This window comes from Gopherus flavomarginatus, chromosome 1 (assembly GCF_025201925.1).
Source record: "Gopherus flavomarginatus isolate rGopFla2 chromosome 1, rGopFla2.mat.asm, whole genome shotgun sequence".
NCBI classification, from domain to species: Eukaryota; Metazoa; Chordata; order Testudines; family Testudinidae; genus Gopherus; species Gopherus flavomarginatus.
This window is the reverse complement of record NC_066617.1, coordinates 310,037,975-310,055,495: the sequence shown is the minus strand read 5'-3', so window position 1 is coordinate 310,055,495 and position 17,521 is coordinate 310,037,975. Positions and strand designations below refer to the sequence as shown.

General features: G+C 41.0%; 1 protein-coding gene across 5 annotated transcripts in view; it reads left to right on the top strand.

Moving 5' to 3' along the window:
- Positions 1 to 17,521, top strand: part of ENOX1 (ecto-NOX disulfide-thiol exchanger 1) — a 536,222-nt gene that overhangs the window by 316,510 nt on the left and 202,191 nt on the right. For all 5 annotated transcript variants that reach the window (XM_050948778.1, XM_050948788.1, XM_050948749.1 and 2 more), the window contains 2 exons: positions 7,913 to 8,055; positions 8,531 to 8,668. In XM_050948778.1, coding sequence (XP_050804735.1) covers positions 8,046 to 8,055; positions 8,531 to 8,668 — 148 coding nt within the window. In that variant the 5' untranslated portion in view covers positions 7,913 to 8,045. The remainder of the gene's footprint in view (positions 1 to 7,912; positions 8,056 to 8,530; positions 8,669 to 17,521) is intronic.

Genomic DNA, 17,521 nt, shown 5'->3' with positions numbered 1-17,521 from the left:
AGGCTGGCCGGGGGTGCGGGCTCTGGGGTGGGGTAAGAGGCCCCAGGTGGGGGGTGTGGGATGGGGCCAAGTCCTGAGGCAGGGCATTGGGGTGCAGAAGTGGGTGCAGGCTCCGGGAGGGAGTTTGGGTGCAGGAGGGGGCTCAGGGCTGGGGAAAGAAGTTGGGGCATAGGAACGGGAGAGAGTTTGGGGTGCGGACTCCGGCTGGACAACACTTATCTCTGGTAGCTCCCAGAAGCGGCTGGCATGTCCCTCTGCCTTTTAGGCAAAGGGGTGGCCACGGGGCTCTGTTGCATGCTTCCCACACATACAAGCACCACCACTGCAGCTCCCATTGGCTATGGTTCCTAGCCAATGGAAGCTGCAGAGCTGGTGCTCGGGGCAGGGGCAGCATGCGGAGCCCCTGTGGCCATCCCTCTGCCTAGGAGTCGGACATGCCGGCTGCTTCCGAGAGCTGCAGGGAGCCAGGTAAGGAGCCTGCCAGCCCTGCTGCACTGGCAGCACTGACAGCTGGACTTTTAACGGCCCAATTAGCAGTACTGACAGGAGCCTCCAAAGTCTCTTTTCAACCGGGTGTTCCGGTTGAAAACTGGACACCTGGCAAACTATCTGCAGCTCTACTAATCTGTAAATAAAAGCAGCAGCAGAGAGAGACTAGCTGAAAGTGTGTGGTATATTGAAAACACCCTGCCCTGTCTGGTAAATGGCCTGTATTTTTCCCTTATCAGGTGGTGCAGTGACCAATCTCATGTCCAATATCTTATGAATCACAGTGTGTGTAGTCTGTCAGTTCAACGATGACATTTTCATGCTCTCTCTTTTGGTGGATTCTGGAGTGACTCTGAAGGGCAAAGCGTAATGCACATGCTCGTGAGCAGATTGGGCAGACAGTCATTGGTGAGCATCTTGGTAGCTATAGCAGTGGTATGACGCTTTTCCCTTGCAGCTAACAATCGATTACTTCTGTCCTCTTCAAAGGTTTGGAAATCTGTGAGTGCTGTGTGTTGCCAGGCTGATCACTAATCTATTTAACTCAGCCTTCTCAAGACCATTCTTGGTTGTATTGCACCAAAATGTATGCTGTTCTTGATGCTGTCCTTGTAGCACTTTCTGAAGTGGCCTTGATTCCGATGTCCTTGTGCCAATTTTCCATAGAAGATTTTTCTGGGGAATCAATATTCGGGCATCCTAATGATGTGTCCAACCCAGCATACTAGGGCTTTTATCAGCGTGGTCTTGATGCTCATGGCATTAGGCTTTTGGAGAACCTCCACGTTGGTGATTTTGTCCTGCCCCATAATGGCATGCAGAAATCTCGTTTGGAAGGCCTCTTGCTCTTTGATATGCCATTTGTATGGTGTCCAGTTTGCACAGTGATAGAGGAGAGATATATGAGCACAAAAGCATTATAAAGTTTTATTTTTGTTGAAAGGGTTATGTTGTGGGATTTCAGGACTTTGTTACGTAACTTTCCTAATGACTGAGAAACTTTCTGTATCCTGTTCGTGATCTCTTTGTCAAGAGATCCATCATGGGAGATGTTGTTGCTGAGATAGATAAAACTGTCAACTTGATTTAGTTGGATTCCACTAATGGATATGCTGGGGGATATGGCACAGAGTGGTGAAGATGATTGGCACAACACCACAGTTTTCTCCAGGTTGATTGTGAGGCCAAACAATGTTGATGCTTTAGCGAAGCGATCTACAGTGCACTGGAGATCTCCCTCTGTATGTGCTAGGAGGCACAGTCATCCTCAAAGAGTGCTTCTCTTGGTAGTACTTCTGTTACTTCTGTTTTTGCTTTAAGCCTGGGAAGATTGAAGACTGAGCCGTCGTGTCTGTATTTGATGTATATGTCTCTATTGAGCCCATCTGTAGCATGGTTGAGAATTGGGTGAAGAAGAGCTTGAACAGTACAGGGACAAGGACACAGCCTTGTTTGACTCCATTTGAAATGGGAAAGGAGTCAGTGAGATCTCCATTAAAAAGTACCTAACCTTGCATCCACTCATGAAATAAATGAATGATCTTTACCAGTTTTGGTTGGCAACCACGTTTGCTGAGTATCATCCATAATCCTTCTCTATTGACTATATCAAATGCTTATGACAGATTGGTGAAAACACTGAACAGATTAATGTTTTGTTCGATACATTTTTATTGTATTTACCTGATACTGAAAATCATGCGTATGGTGCTATGACCAGGTCTGAATTCACACTGAGTCTCGGGTAGATTGGCTTCTGAGACAGATGAAATCAGTCAGTTCAAGAGGACACGAGCAAAAATTTTCCCAGTGACAAATAAGAGAGAGATTCCACGGTAGTTATCACAGACCATTTTGCTGCCTTTATTTTTAAATAAAAGAATAATTGTGGCATCTTTGAAATCTTATGACATTTCTTCACTGTCCCAGATGTCAGTAAGGATCTTCTGGAGTGTTGTTATCACTTTTGGACCCACAGATTTATATATTTCTGCCAGTATTCTATCTCTGCCTGAGGACTTTCCTGAACTCATCAAACTGATCGTCTTTTCTATTTCTTCAAGTGAGGGTGTTGAGTCAAGGTGGTGCTGAATAGGCTTTTGAGGTATCAGATTAATAACACGTGTTTCAATTGAAGATGGGGTGTTCAGCGGTTGGCTGAAATGTTCAATCCATCTCTGTTCCATGCCATGTTTGTCTTTGATGACTATCCTGCCGTCAGCCATCATGAGCGAATCTGTGCCCATCTTTGAACATCCATAGACTAGCTTCAAGGAATCAGAGAACGTCTTTGTTTCATTTGTTTCTGCATACATTTGAGTGTCTTCTGCTACCTTCTCCCACCATTTATCTTGTATCAAGTGTAGTTGTCTTTGTGCCTTGCTTTGCAGGTGCTTAAATCTGTCTCTTTCTGAGGAGGATTGAATATAATTTTGCCAGATTTGGAAAGCCTCATTTTTTTCTTTCAAAAGTACTGTGATTTCCTCATCATTTTCATCAAACCTGTCACGGTGAACCCTTTTCTTCCATCCAAGGATGTCAGTTGCAGTTTTTTGTATTGTCTCTCTAAATTCCTCCCATGCGACAGGGTTATCATGAAGGTTGGTTTCTAGTGCACATTGTAGCTTGTCTCGATATGAGGCATGATTTAGTTTAACAATGTCAGGGGATGTCTTGATTGTTTTGGGACATTTCAACATGTGGGTACAATGTGTAGATTCAGTATTGACCTAATCATTCTATGATCCATCCAACATTCTGCTCCACGCATGGTTCTGGTGATCCTGACATCCCTTACGTCACATTATCAGACAAAGATGTAATCTAATAGATGTCATTGTGTAGATTTGGGGTGCATCCATGTAGTTTTATATTTGTCTGGCTGTCTGAAGATGGTATTTGTAATTGTCAGGCTATGTTCTGCACACTTGCTTAGGAGTTGAAGACCATTTTCATTCATTTTTCCCAATGACACCTTGTTAGTTGTAATTATCTTTACCTAGCCGTGCATTAAAATTTCCTAGGATGATTAGTTTGTCGCTTTGTGGTGTTGACTTGATGAGAGAGTTGAGATCAAAGTAGAACTGTTCGTTAGCATTGTCAGGGCTTGTTAAGTTGGGCTGGGCGCATATGCACTGATGATGGTAGCAAATCATGACTTATTTAGTGGTAACTAGAGTTTCATAAGTTTTTCGTTAATGTCTGTTGGAAAGTCTTCAAGACATTGCAAGAGTTTTGATCTTAATGGCAATTCCCACTCCAAGGATTCTCTCTTTGTGTGGTTCTTTTCTCTTCCAAAAGAAGGTGTAGCCCCCAGCCAGTTCTGTAATAACACCCTCATCTGCCAATCTAGTTTCACTGAGCGCTGCAATGTCAATGTCATAGCGGACCAACTTTTTTGAAAGAAGAGCTGTTCTTTCAAAGCAAGAGGTATTGTCTTTGTCTATCATAGTCCTGATGTTCCAAGCAGCACTCTTCAGTGTTTTTTTAGTTATCTTTGGTTTTCGACCACGTTGAGGATGATCTGCAAGCTGCAGTCAGCAGTGGCTCTAGGCACCAGCACTCCAAGCACGTGCCTGGGACAGCAAGCTGCAGAGGGCGTCCTGCTGGTCCCCGCAAGGGTGGCAGTCAGGCAGTCTTCGGCAGCGCGCCTGCGGGAGGTCTGCTGGTCCTGCAGATTCGGTGGCAATTTGGCAGCAGGTACGCTGAATCCACAGGACCAGCAGACCTCCCGCAGGCATGCCACCAAATCTGCTGGACCGGGGATCTCCCACAGGCATGCCACCAAAGGCAGCCTGCTTGCCGTGCTTCGGGTGGCAAAAAAGCTAGAACCACCCCTGGCTGTGGTAAGCTGGCCAGTTTTAATTTGGGCAGGCAATGTTTGAGGCACCTTTTCTAGCCCCTTCCCTTTCAAAGGGAGAGCAGTGCAGTCCTAAAAAGGGATGCTCTGTTACCTGGGTTGTTGCCGAGCTTCCTACTGCCCTTGGGTCAGGGATGGGCGACCAATGTCCCAGGCTGCCTGTGTGCAGGCTTGTGGCTACGACTGCCAGTAATCATCGTCACCTGTCACTTTGGCACTCCCCCATTGCCACAGAACTTTTGAAGAGAGAGGTGCATGAATGATGTGTGTGTGAAGTTGATTAAAGAGTCGTTGCACTGGGACAGTCTCATTCTCTCGGCTTCTGACGCTTGGCCCAGTGGCACAAAGACTGTTACAACTGGAGGCTCCTTTAGCTGCAATGGATAGCCATGACTCCTGTAGTGCCCCATCATGCCTTCATCTTCCAGAATACATCGTTACACTGCTTTTCAAGCCGTTGGACCAACGTGTGGTCTCTTCCGCCTTGGCTACCATAACAATCTTTGTGTGCTTGGGAGGGCAATCCCTAAATCACCATCAGTTTCCACACTTCCGGTTACCCTCATGCGGTTTAGCCCACCTGCCGAGGCGGTTTACTGAGATGTAGCCACTGTCTCATACTTACAACTACTTGGAGCCACCCGTGAGATCTGGGTGTACATTGAGGACCAGAGAGGAAAAGAACCAGTCAAGAAGTCCAGCAGTTCAGATCACTCAAAGGTACTACCACTCCCATACACCCCATACACCCCTATGAATCACAGTGGATGGAAACCAATGCTTTAGACCTCTGGAGAGGTTGGAAATCCAGCTAGATCTGGTAGCTCATGAGATATCAAACTGCAAAAAAGAATCACATCATTCTGTCCACCCTCATGCCTTTTAATCCCACCTGATTATAGTAGCCACTGTCTTTAGAGCTCTTAATCAGCATTAACGATGTTTATTATCTGAAAATTTGTAATCCTCATTTTCAGAAAGCTGATATCATCAATCCCCTCCTTGAGGTATGTAGTGATCACAGAAATTACAGAGAGGTAAAGGGACTTGCCTGAAGTCACACAGGAGGTCAGTGGCAGAGGGTGGAATAGAACCTTCTCTTGACTACCCACTCCAATCCTCACTGCCTCTGAAATTGCAGGCATTTTTGGCTGACCATTTTACCTAGGCATTCTGCTAGCAGTTTTGACAGTAGGGAGTTTAATTTGCTTTGTCATATTGCAATTCAATTTTCTGGGGTGTTATGGATATCTAAAGGGTAGAGTTTTAACTTAGCAATCTGTTGTGTTATTGAATTAGTTTTATGTTGTGTTAATCTCTTTGTCTCATGGCATTCATTGCCTGTGATAATTGATGCACAATATATAACCAAGTTCTGTATTCACTTGGGTAACTGCATTTAATCGACTGGTATAAAATATGCGTACTAAATACAATCGGCTATGACTGAGAAGCTCTCATTGGTATGGACTTGCCGGCGCTTTATCTTCCTGACAGCCTGTCTGAGTAAAGTCTAAAAGTCTCCCACAGCCCACCATATAAGAATGAAGAATGGATACTTGCTCTCTGACTATGAAAAGAGAGATTGCCATAACTGTTCTGTGGTCTTTTCCAAGTTCTGTTTGTGTTTACTGCATTGGGCATTAAAACTGCATTAACTGGAAGCGCCATAAAAATAAAAAACAATATACAGAATATGCAATGTTCTCCTCTATATTATTTTTGGGGCTAGATTCAGCTCACTGGAGATACTCTCCTGAGTAAAGTTACTCATGTGCATGAGTGTTTGCAGAACTAGAACGTTTATTTTGTACGCCTTCATGCTACTAATATTTAAAGGAGCATAAATTGGTTTAAAATCATGGGCCAGCTCCTCTGCTGGGGGAAATCAGCCTAGTTCCCCAGGAACTCAATGAAACTATGCCGGTTTACACCTGGTGAGGATCTGTCCCCATACAGTCTTAAACAAATTTCCCTCCCTATCTTATGAGTAACACCTTTAATTATTAAAGGGGGAAAATTTTAAAATTGAATGCAGTTTTCATCCTTTATATCTGTTTACTTGTTGCATTGCATGCAGTGTGGACAGTGAAAACAAAATAATCAGCTTCACTTTTGTTTCTGGTTTATATGACTTTTTAGCTCTGGTGCAGAACATTTCTGCAGTGTTCAGGTGGCACCCTTCTGGCTTATATTATAGTCACATAATATTTGCAGATGAAAGTGTGGGAAGAATTAAGCTAAATTCTTCATTCTAAAGATGAAATATTGAGCTCTACAAACTGAGAATAACACACTTAACGTCTATTAAGTAATTTCCGTAAAGAAAATTGAATGTGTATGACCTGACCTTCAAACTATCTACCAAAAAGGCACCTAAAAATTTTTATTCAAACCCACATTTACACTTATGTATGTTTGGTTGTTTACGTAAATATTTTGTCTATGCAATTAGCCTTTAGCACAAGCAAATGTGAGGTTTGCACATTCAAATTCTCTATATGCATTTTTGGATTCTCTTTTGAAAATCTTATCCTTAAAGCCTCTTTTTGCTTCCAGTGAAATTAATTCCAAAACTTCAGCTGACTTCCATGATGAAAAACTGGGGACTTAAGGTTTGATTAAGCACAATTAAATCAATGGGAATTTTTCCATTGACTTCAATGAGCTTTGGATCAAGCCCTTAATGCTCTTACACAGCAGTGAGGCAATCATAACAGCCTATAAAGGCTCCAAAAAACCCACTGCAATCTGTTACATAAGTAATGGATAGAAAACCTAAAATGGGCTTAGATATTTGCTTATCTCAAGCAAAATAAATATTTGCTCTCTCTACTGTAAGAATTTGAATGTGTTGTTATAATCAAAGTTGTCACCTCTCAGTTTGGTTTCATGCTTTATTTTCCTTTTCTTCAAATCCTTTTAACTTTCAGAAATACGCAGACACAATGAGAGTCATAGATAAAAGAATTACCTTTATGTAAAATTCATGTTGCAACAGAAACCTTACCAAAGCAAAGGCTGATGCGCCCCTTTGCTTCATTGGTGTCACTTTGTGGGTTCAGTATATTGTGTTTGTTAAAGAAAGTACCGGTATGTCTTCTTTAACATAGCAAGCCCTCCCTGGTTTGTGTTCCACTCTGAAAGTTACTCCTTCGTCTGGAAACATATTTAACAGGCAACTGTTTCCTCAAAACTCACAACATCAATTAATTTTTAACTTTTTAAAAAATTCATATGCAGGCCAAGTATGTCCTTTCAATTGATGCTGGTATGCTGAGGTGGCTGTGCGGGTACTGATAAAACCTAATTTGTGAAGGCTTTTCAGCCAGAGGCAAGACACCTGATAGGTTCATACATGGGCACCATTTTTTCAGTAAGCAAGAATTCAGGTTGGCTGAAACTCCTTCACTAACACTTGACGAAGGTGTACAACTGAACTGGATTTGGAGATCCAACTGTGAGTAGGTAGGAACTTCATATAGATTTCAGTCAGGGCATGCTGTTTGGAAATTAGACTTTAAAGTCAGCATTTAATATCTAATTACTTGTGTTTTCTTGCAGCGCTTAATGAACGGTGTGTGTGGACTCTGCATTCAGTGACAGACAGATTCTCCCATTGCAAGATGTTATTAATACAGTAGTGGATACATTCCTACTTGAAGTCAGTCAGCAACAAAAGGAACCAGTTTAAACGATGGCGGCAGGTAAACATCTTCACTGTGTAGTGAACACCAAAAATATTGTTGCTAAAGTGATTAGTAATAATTACATTTTGTTTTCAAATAGAACTTAATAATCTTTTTCCTAAGACAAGTCAAATTGATGTGACCTCTTTTTATACGGGTGCCTAAATAATGTCACAATTTCTTTAATAAACTAAGTTTCATGAGAAATGTGTCCCTTCTCTGAATATGTGCAAATCTCATGATGTGTATTTCCACAGAAACATTTGCCATTGATTCGGTAGTCTTAAATTATAAGATCTTTTGAGCAGGACTGTATCTTCTCTCACTTGTATGCAGCACCTAGCAATTTTATGTGTGCTCCAAAAAGATGTATCATAATAATAAACAAAATTAATTATTTTCAATGAGATTTATTTATGTCTCAAACACCATTTTGTGTTAAAAATTGTGGCATATTGACTTTTAAACTCAGAATTTGTCTCTTTTGCCACAGCCGCTGATGGTTTGGGAAGTACAACTATAGATACCACACAACTTAATATGTCAGTCACTGATCCAACAGCTTGGGCTACCGCTATGAATAACCTCGGGATGGTTCCAGTAGGATTAGCTGGACAACAGCTTATGACAGGTAAGATTTCTGTTAGAGATTTGTTGCAGGTGTCTTTGGATTTTTTCAATTTTTTTATAAACATCTGGAATCATTGCTGAAGACAGGTGTATTTTTATAGTCTCAGAACAGTGTTTGTAGGTGCACAACTTCTATGATTAATATTGCATACTATATATTAGTCTCTTTGTATAATGGGTATGTAATCCATACCGTGTTTTAACCTATTGAAACAGCCAAAATCTTTGGGGAAATTAAATTTCTAAACCATTGATCTCCAGGCTCTAGGTTAGAGAGGGGATCAAGAGATGTGCTTAGTCTTTGAGAGAGAGCTGATTTTCCTTCCCAGTAGCTTTCCTCGAGGTTTTGCCAAGGAATAGCATGTGCAGCTGTTGCAACCTCTTGACTGGAGGAAGATGGTTGTGCTGACAAAAGAAGGTGCAGCTATAAATAGATTCAGAAAAAAACTGCGAATCACATGCAATTCATATCCACTGGTAGCATTAGCTAACTGAAAAAGAGAAGCAATCCCTTCTTTCTTCTAATTTTTTTGAACACCATAATTAATTTTCAAGGGCTATTATTCTTTGACTTTGTCATTTCATTTACAGCTTTCGAGAGCTCTGTAGTCGATCACTTAATCTTTCTAGCAATAATACAAATATTATTTTGCCCATTACAAACATTGAAGGTTCATTTCAGCTCCCATTTAAATCAGTTGATTTCAGTAGGAGCGGAATTGGGTCGAAGTGAATTAAACTTCACAACACTCCTGTGAGGAACATACAATGGGCCAGATCCACAGCTGATGTAAATCAGTTTAGTTCTCTGTAAGAAAGATAGGGTATAAAAACAACCTTAGGTAAGCAACTGCTTGATTGATTATTCGTACCACCTTGCTTAGGGTTCTTTTAATTCTGATTGCTTAACTAAAGAAAAGGACTCAAAAGATGAATTTGGTTTTATAGCCTTTCATTAAATATCCTTATCAACAGGAATTAATAGCACAGAATATAAGAAGGCAAAAATGGTATTGGATTATGATTTGGCTAACATAAGCTAGGAAATTTGTCATTCTAACCATGTAAGTTTTCAGAATCAAATTATACAAAGACAATAGAAAATAACACTTTTACTCAACCACTGTATTGGGAAGATGATTTAAAAAAAATGGCTAAGGATACATCTATACTGCAAAAACAAACCAATAAACAAACAAAAACCCGTGGCAGCAAGTCTCAGAGCCTGGGTCAACTGGTTCCAGGTTGCAGGGCTTGTACTATGGGGCTGCAAAGAGCAGTATAGACATTTCCACTTGGCATGGACCCCAAGCCTGACAGCTCCCCAACCCCACCTCGACCTCCTCATGTTTCAGAGCCAGAGCTCCAGCCCAGGTAGGGATGTTTACACTGCTCTTTGCAGCCCCATAGCATGAAACCTGAGTCAACTGAGACTTGCAGCTGCAGCTTTGTTTGTTTGTTTTGCAGTGTGGGCAAGTGTCCTTCTAAATAGACATTTTGGTTTTAGATCCTTTTATTTACTGACTCTTTCAGCATAGACGTATTTCACTAACTCGATAGCACAAACATGTTTGATTGCAAACATTAGCCTTCTTCACTTTATCACTTAAACTAAAAGAAATCAATGTGAACGCAGCCCTTTCTTTTCTAACAGGATTGCCCATGAGGTAAACCCTCTCATTGAAATTTACATTATTTTGCCCAAAGCGGTATCACTTATAGGTGACTTCCCTTTTATACACATTTGAATTATAATATTAGATTCTATCAAGTTCCCTATTTTACAGCCCCATCTGGCACATCATAGGAAATCAGTGTTTGATATTAATTTAATGGTTATTTTTTAATTCATTCACCGACAGGAAAAAAGGGGAAGTCTCTTGCACTTGCTCTTTTAGAAAAGAAATATCTTTGAAGAAATCCAGCCATTAGACCTTCGGTTTTTCTTCTCGTAGGCCTCCATTCTATCTTTTCTAAAGGGCCTTGATACCTGGCAAATCTTAAACTGTAATAACTCATAATTCCGGGGCCTTAATTACTGCAACTATATCTGCCTCCCAGAGGATTTGTGAAGTTACATTTTTGGCTATACTTTCTGAAATTAGGCATTGAATGGAATTATGCCCATTTACTTTAGCTGAGGATCTGACCCAGAACTACCCATCTTATAGATGGGTAAACTAAGACACAGAAAGGTTAGGTTACTAGTCCAGGATCACACAACCAGTCAGTCCAGAGCAGGAAATGTAGCTGGTGTAGATCTTGGGTTGATTCCCAGTCCCTTGCTATAACCATCAGATACACTGTTTTCCCAACTATACAGCTGTACCTTGTCTTAGATTTTTCATCCACTTGGTACATTGGTGTTTGGTTGTGTAGTAAACTAGAGAGTCACACACTTCATTGCTTATGCAGGCTGAACTGTACACCCAATGAGGGAGAGCAACATATTTAGCTGCTGCCTGTTATGCATAGGCAGTGGGTGGTGTGGAGATTTCTCTGCCTGTGGTACCAAATGAACATTCTATGGGCCTGATTTTCCAGTGAAGGCTTTTCCAGTTTTCCAATTTTCACCAAAAGCAATAGGGTTCTGCCTGTTGATGCCTAGAACAGTCTCTAAAAAAAATACGAATTGATCAGATATGTTGTTCTATAGCTATTGTGTTGCAGAAGAAATGCCATTGAGTTGAGTATAGGGTTTTGCTTTGCTTGACCTATAAATATATGCCTCCTAGAAACAATCTAGCCCCGTGCTCTCTTGATGCACTTTACTGAACTTTGACTTTATTATCTCCAAATCTGGAAATGATTTTGTGTCGGGGTGCCTTTGTCTGGTTCCATTGATCAGTGTCTCAGTTGTATTTAATGTAGGAGGATTTGCACATTTCCTTTCGTGTTGCCCCTTTCTCTCCACTTTTTTGTGCAAATTCTTCTCTCAGCAACACCTCTATAACCTCCCCATTGAGTCAACAGTGTGGCACAGATGGAATTGAATTTGGCTCCGTTCGTATTATTTCCATGTGTGAGGATCTGGAGGACTTTAGTTTATCACGCTGATTGCTGCTAGTTTATTTTTGGAACTATTTTTTACCACTTATATTAGAAGCACTGCTTGGATCAGTGCTTTGATCTTTGATAGGATAACGAGTCTTGTGGATAAGGGAGAAGCGGTGGATGTGGTATACCTAGACTTTAGTAAGGCATTTGATACGATCTCGCATGATATCCTTATCAATAAACTAGGCAAATACGATATAGATGGGGCTGCTATAAGGTGGGTGCATAACTGGCTGGATAACCGTACTCAGAGAGTAGTTATTAATGGCTCCCAGTCCTGCTGGAAAGGTATAACAAGTGGGGTTCCGCAAGGGTCTGTTTTGGGACTGGCTCTGTTCAATATCTTCAACAACTTAGATGTTGGCATAGAAAGTACGCTTATTAAGTTTGCAGACGATACCAAACTGGGAGGGATTGCAACTGCTTTGGAAGACAGTGTCAAAATTCAAAATGATCTGGACAAATTGGAGAAATGGTCTGAGGTAAACCGGATGAAGTTCAATAATGACAAATGCAAAGTGCTCCACTTAGGAAGGAACAATCAGTTTCACAGATTCAGAATGGGAAGAGACTGTCTAGGAAGGAGTATGGCAGAAAGAGATCTAGGGGTCATAATGGACCACTAGCTAAATATGAGTCAACAGTGTGATACTGTTGCAAAAAAAGCAAACGTGATTCTGGGATGCATTAACAGGTGTGTTGTAAACAAGACACGAGAAGTCATTCTTCCGCTCTACTCTGCGCTGGTTAGGCCTCAACTGGAGTATTATGTCCAGTTCTGGGCACCGCATTTCAAGAAAGATGTGGAGAAATTGGAGAGGGTCCAGAGAAGAGCAACAAGAATGATTAAAGGTCTTGCGAACATGACCTATGAAGGAAGGCTGAAAGAATTGGTTTATTTAGTTTGGAAAAGAGAAGACTGAGAGGGGACATGATAGCAGTTTTCAGGTATCTAAAAAGGCGTCATCAGGAGGAGGGAGAAAACTTGTTCATCTTAGCCTCTAAGGATAGAACAAGAAGCAATGGGCTTAAACTGCAGCAAGGGAGATTTAGGTTGGACATTAGGAAAAAGTTCCTAACTGTCAGGGTAGTTAAACACTGGAATAGATTGCCTAGGGAGGTTGTGGAATCTCCATCTCTGGAGATATTTAAGAGTAGGTTAGATAAATGTCTATCAGGGATGGTCTAGATAGTATTTGGTCCTGCCATGAGGGCAGGGGACTGAACTCAATGACCTCTCAAGGTCCCTTCCAGTCCTAGAGTCTATGAATCTGTGAATATTTAGACATCACATTTAAAGTGTAAAGTGTGGCATAAGTGATATGTATTAATTACTGCAGTAAAATATCTCCTTATTTCCAGTGAGTAGAAGAGTCCCCTTCTCTCATGCCTTTTGCTTTCCTATGCATAAAGCTATGTACAGTAGAATCTAAGAATTATGAACAGCAGAGTTACGAACTGACCAGTCAACTGCACACCTCATTTGGAACCAGAAGTATGTGATCAGGCAGCAGTGAACAGAAAAAAAAAGGCAAATACTGTATAGCACAGTATTGTGTTAAATGTAAACTACTAAAAAAATAAGGGAAAGTTTAAAAAAAGATTTGACGAGGTAAAGTCCGTGCTTGTTCCGTTAAAATTAAGATGGTTAAAAGCAGCATTTTTCTTGTGCATTGTAACATTTCAAAGTTGTGTTAAGTCAATGTTCTGTTGTAAAGTTTTGAAAGAGCAACCATAACGTTTTGTTCAGATTTACAAACATTTCAGAGTTATGAACAGCCTCTATTCCCGAGATGTTCATAATTCTGAGGTTCTACTGTGTTGTGTATTTCCCAAAGTAAATAGGTGCTTTGACATTTCACTCACCCCCTCCCCACGATTTCATGAGTTTTGACATTTTTCACCATGACAAAACCATGATTTTCACAATACTTTGCCACAAAAAGAATTATAGCTCTACTGGTTATGGCACATTTATCTGCACTGAACTATATTTTCCATTCGTTGTTTTAGCCCAAGTACTTAAGTGGTTCATCACCCTTCCTGACTCTGACGTTCATGATTTATGTTAATTCTCATGATACGTTAAACTTCTTCAGCATTTACACTTTGCTTTCAATAACCTCATCAACAGTATTTCTACAAAAGAAAAAAGAGGAGACCACTATGATATCCCAGCACTAACTTCTTTCTGTCTTCTAAAAAGACCTATTTCTGGCTGTTTTTATTTTCCTGCCTGGTGCAGTATATACCTTAGACTGAGTTTAGGTCGAGATTTATCTTGCATATGAAATGTTACCTAAGCTAGCATAGTCAGAAATTCTGACTACAGTACCAACTTGTGATGTCCTGGTGCATCAACTTTGTCTACAATCCTTGAGTTTCCCCAAAAGATATTCAGGCACGACTTTCCCTTCCTAAAGGCCATGCTGGCTGTTATTAAGCTGTAGAGTTTTCCCCTCCGCTTTTCCTCCATTTGATCTGCTCAAACATTTTAAGTTTTTTTTTGTCTCTTTCTTCAGCTGATGTTAATTTAGTTGCTCTGTAATATCCCAGAACGTGTGTCTTGTAATAGAATTATGCTGGCCGCTTGGCAGCTTGCAGGACTCTCTCCTGAACTGAGAATTTGTAAAAATGACAGCTTAGGCTTCTGCAATATCTGGCCAATTTTTCTATAACGGTCTGCGATATGTGTTGTCTGGTCCTGGTGACTAATCAATTTTAAGCACTGCTAACCTTTTAATACCTGTTTAGATGTTATCTGTACACTATTTCATTCCTTATCTCCTAGTGCTGTAAAATTGGATTTTTGATCTGGGCAAATGTCAGAGCCTTTCATTTGTAAAGATGGATTCTTGTGAATAAATGTGTCACATCTCTTCTGTTTCTATACTCTTTGCTTCTACTTCTTGTTATTTAGAAGGATCATCATTATTGGTTATATTTGGCTACTGCATTACATATAATTTAATGTTTGTAAATTAATGTAATGTATAAAGTATACAATAAATAGAGTGTAATAATGCATTTAGTTTAATTGTTAAAGATTGATGCAGTATAGTTATCTTTCTAAGCCCCTCTCTTCAATAGGTTATAATTTTTCCAAAAAATTCCCTTTGGGGCTTAAATTTCTCATGCTTGGTCTTAGCCTAGAGGTGAAAATTTTCTGGCAAGGTTGGAGCAAATCTGTTAAACAGATTTGGTTGGAGCAAATCTGTTTGAATAATCCAAGCACTAAAATTGGTGTTTTCCAGCTTTGAAACTTGGAGAAATGTTGTCAGTTTCTTCTTTCTGCTGCATCTTTTATGAGATTTGAAGTCCTCCCCGTTCACTTGATGGGAGTCACAGCAATGATTCTGGTACTCCACTGCCCACTATTTAATATATTTTGAAAAAATGTTATTGATCACAGATCATTGGAAAGACTTTTATTTGGTTTGCAGTGGAAATGTTTCAAAGTAATTTTAGCACTGCTGAATATTGTCATTTTAGGGTTGTGTTTGCCTCAGCAAGTGGCAGCAGATCACCCTGTTTTCTGAAAGACGACATGCTGTCAGATGGGTGATTTATTTCTCCTATTTCTTTCTGATGGTTCTTTTGGTTCTGGGCCATCATTGTGAATATAGTGAATTAGTTTGATATTTATTATTCGAAGTAATTTTAAGTTTAGGAGACTGTTGTTGAAGAAAAATTTGCCACAGTTCATGAATCTAAGATGCCGGATGGGCAGAAAATATTGAAACTATAAATAAAAGTGAGGATGGGTGTAGTTGCCTGAAAGTCAACACCTGGACACCCCAGATGCTTCTTTAAGCTCTTTGTGTACACATGTACCATGTGGTAAACAAAACAAAAACCGCAAGTCCAGACTGTGATGGGTTACCCCGGGGGTGCCACCTGGAACTCGGGTAACACTGAGCCCCCGTGACCCACCAGCCTGGGCTTCCTCTCACACTGTACTACTGTGACAAGCTGCAAAGCCCTCCAAGCTTGCTCTTTCACCAGCATTCACACAGGTAAGGACACACCAAGCTGCAGTACTTACAGGCTTCTGTGATCAGCTCTGCATGGGGAAGCTACAGCTAAGGAACTGCCCAGCTGCTCAAAAGCACAACCCACTTCTGGAAGGTAAACCCAAAATTAAACTGCCTTGCACTGCACAGAGATCTGAACAGCGTAAGCTGAAATTTGCCCTCTCCCTCAATGTGAAGAAGGATGTTCAAGAACTTTCTGTACCCAGTTATGATTTCCACACACTGGTTTTAGACAAAACAAAAACAAGTTTATTAACTACAAAAGATAGATTTTAAGTGATAATAAGGGATAGCAAAAAAAAAATCAAAGCAGATTACCTAGCAAACGAACAAAACATGCAAACTAAGCTCAATATACTAAAGAGATTGGATATGAGTAGCAAATTCTCACCTTAAATGATGATTTAAGCAGGCTTCAGAGATTCTTGAGGGGCCAGCCACACTTGCTTACAGCTTTAAACCCCAGGTATTCCTTTTTCAGGCTAATAATCCCTCTAGCCTGGGTTCAGCACTTCCCCGCAGGTCAGTCCTTGTTCCTCAGGTGTTTCCAGGAGTCTCTTTGGGCATGGAGTCAACGAAGAACCACAATGATGTCACTCTCCTGCCTTAAATAGCTTTTGCATATGGCAGGATCCCTCTGTCTCCAAGCTTGGTTCCCACACCTTTCAGTAGAAAAACACTGGTATTTCAAGATGCAGTCCAGTACCAGGTGGTCTGGTCACATGCCCCTGTAGTGTCATAGCAACTATGACTCTGAGGCTGTTTGTAGCTTCCTCAGATAGGCTCCCTGGTGAGAGATTAGCTTCTTCTAAAACGGATCGGCAACCACTGGCAGGCAGCTCACCAGGGTAAGCACCCTGGCGGGCTGGGCCAGTTTGTTTACTTGCCATGTCAGCAGGTTCAGCTGATCGTAGCTCCCATTGGCCGTGGTTCGCCATCCCAGGCCAATGGGGGCGGCGGGAAGCGACGCAGGCGAGGGATGTGCTGGCTGCGGCTTCCCGCCACCCCCATTGGCCTGGGATGGTGAACTGTGGCCAGTGGAAGCTGCGATCAGCCGAATCTGCTGACACAGCAGGTAAACAAACTGGCCCAGCCTGCCAGGATGTTTGCCCTGGCGAGCCATGTGCCAGAGGTTGCCGACCCTGTTTTAAGACCTATTGTTCTCTCTAATGGTCCACTGACTTGAATGGACCCTTCCCAACCAGCATCTAGACTGACAATCTTTTGCCTAGTGGGTGTTCCCCAGGTGTAAACACATTTGTAATAGATACATCAACAATATTCCTAACTTCAGATACTAAAATGATACATGCATACAAGTAGGATAATCATATTCAGTAAATCATAACCTTTTTGATGATATCGTACATGACCTATCTTGCATAAAATATATCTCAATTATGCCATACTCATATCATAATAATAGTTCTATAAAGAATATGGGGTCACACAGATGTTCACAAAGAGAATCATACACTTGATCTATAAATAAAGTTATTCTTGGCAAATTACACCATCTGTCTATTAATTCACCTATATGCCTGAAAACCGTGATCACTGTGGTTCCTAGAATCTTAAGTCAGAAAAAGTGAGAAAACAGATGACTCAAGCTCTGTTTGTGGAAAAATGCAGAGTAGATTCAAGACAGACTATGACTTAAAGAATTCTTTTAGCCTTCTCCCGTGACTATCAAAAAGTCCAGAAACTAATCTCTTTTCCACCATAACAATTGCTGAAGCATGCCCAGGAAAGCTGTTTCCGAA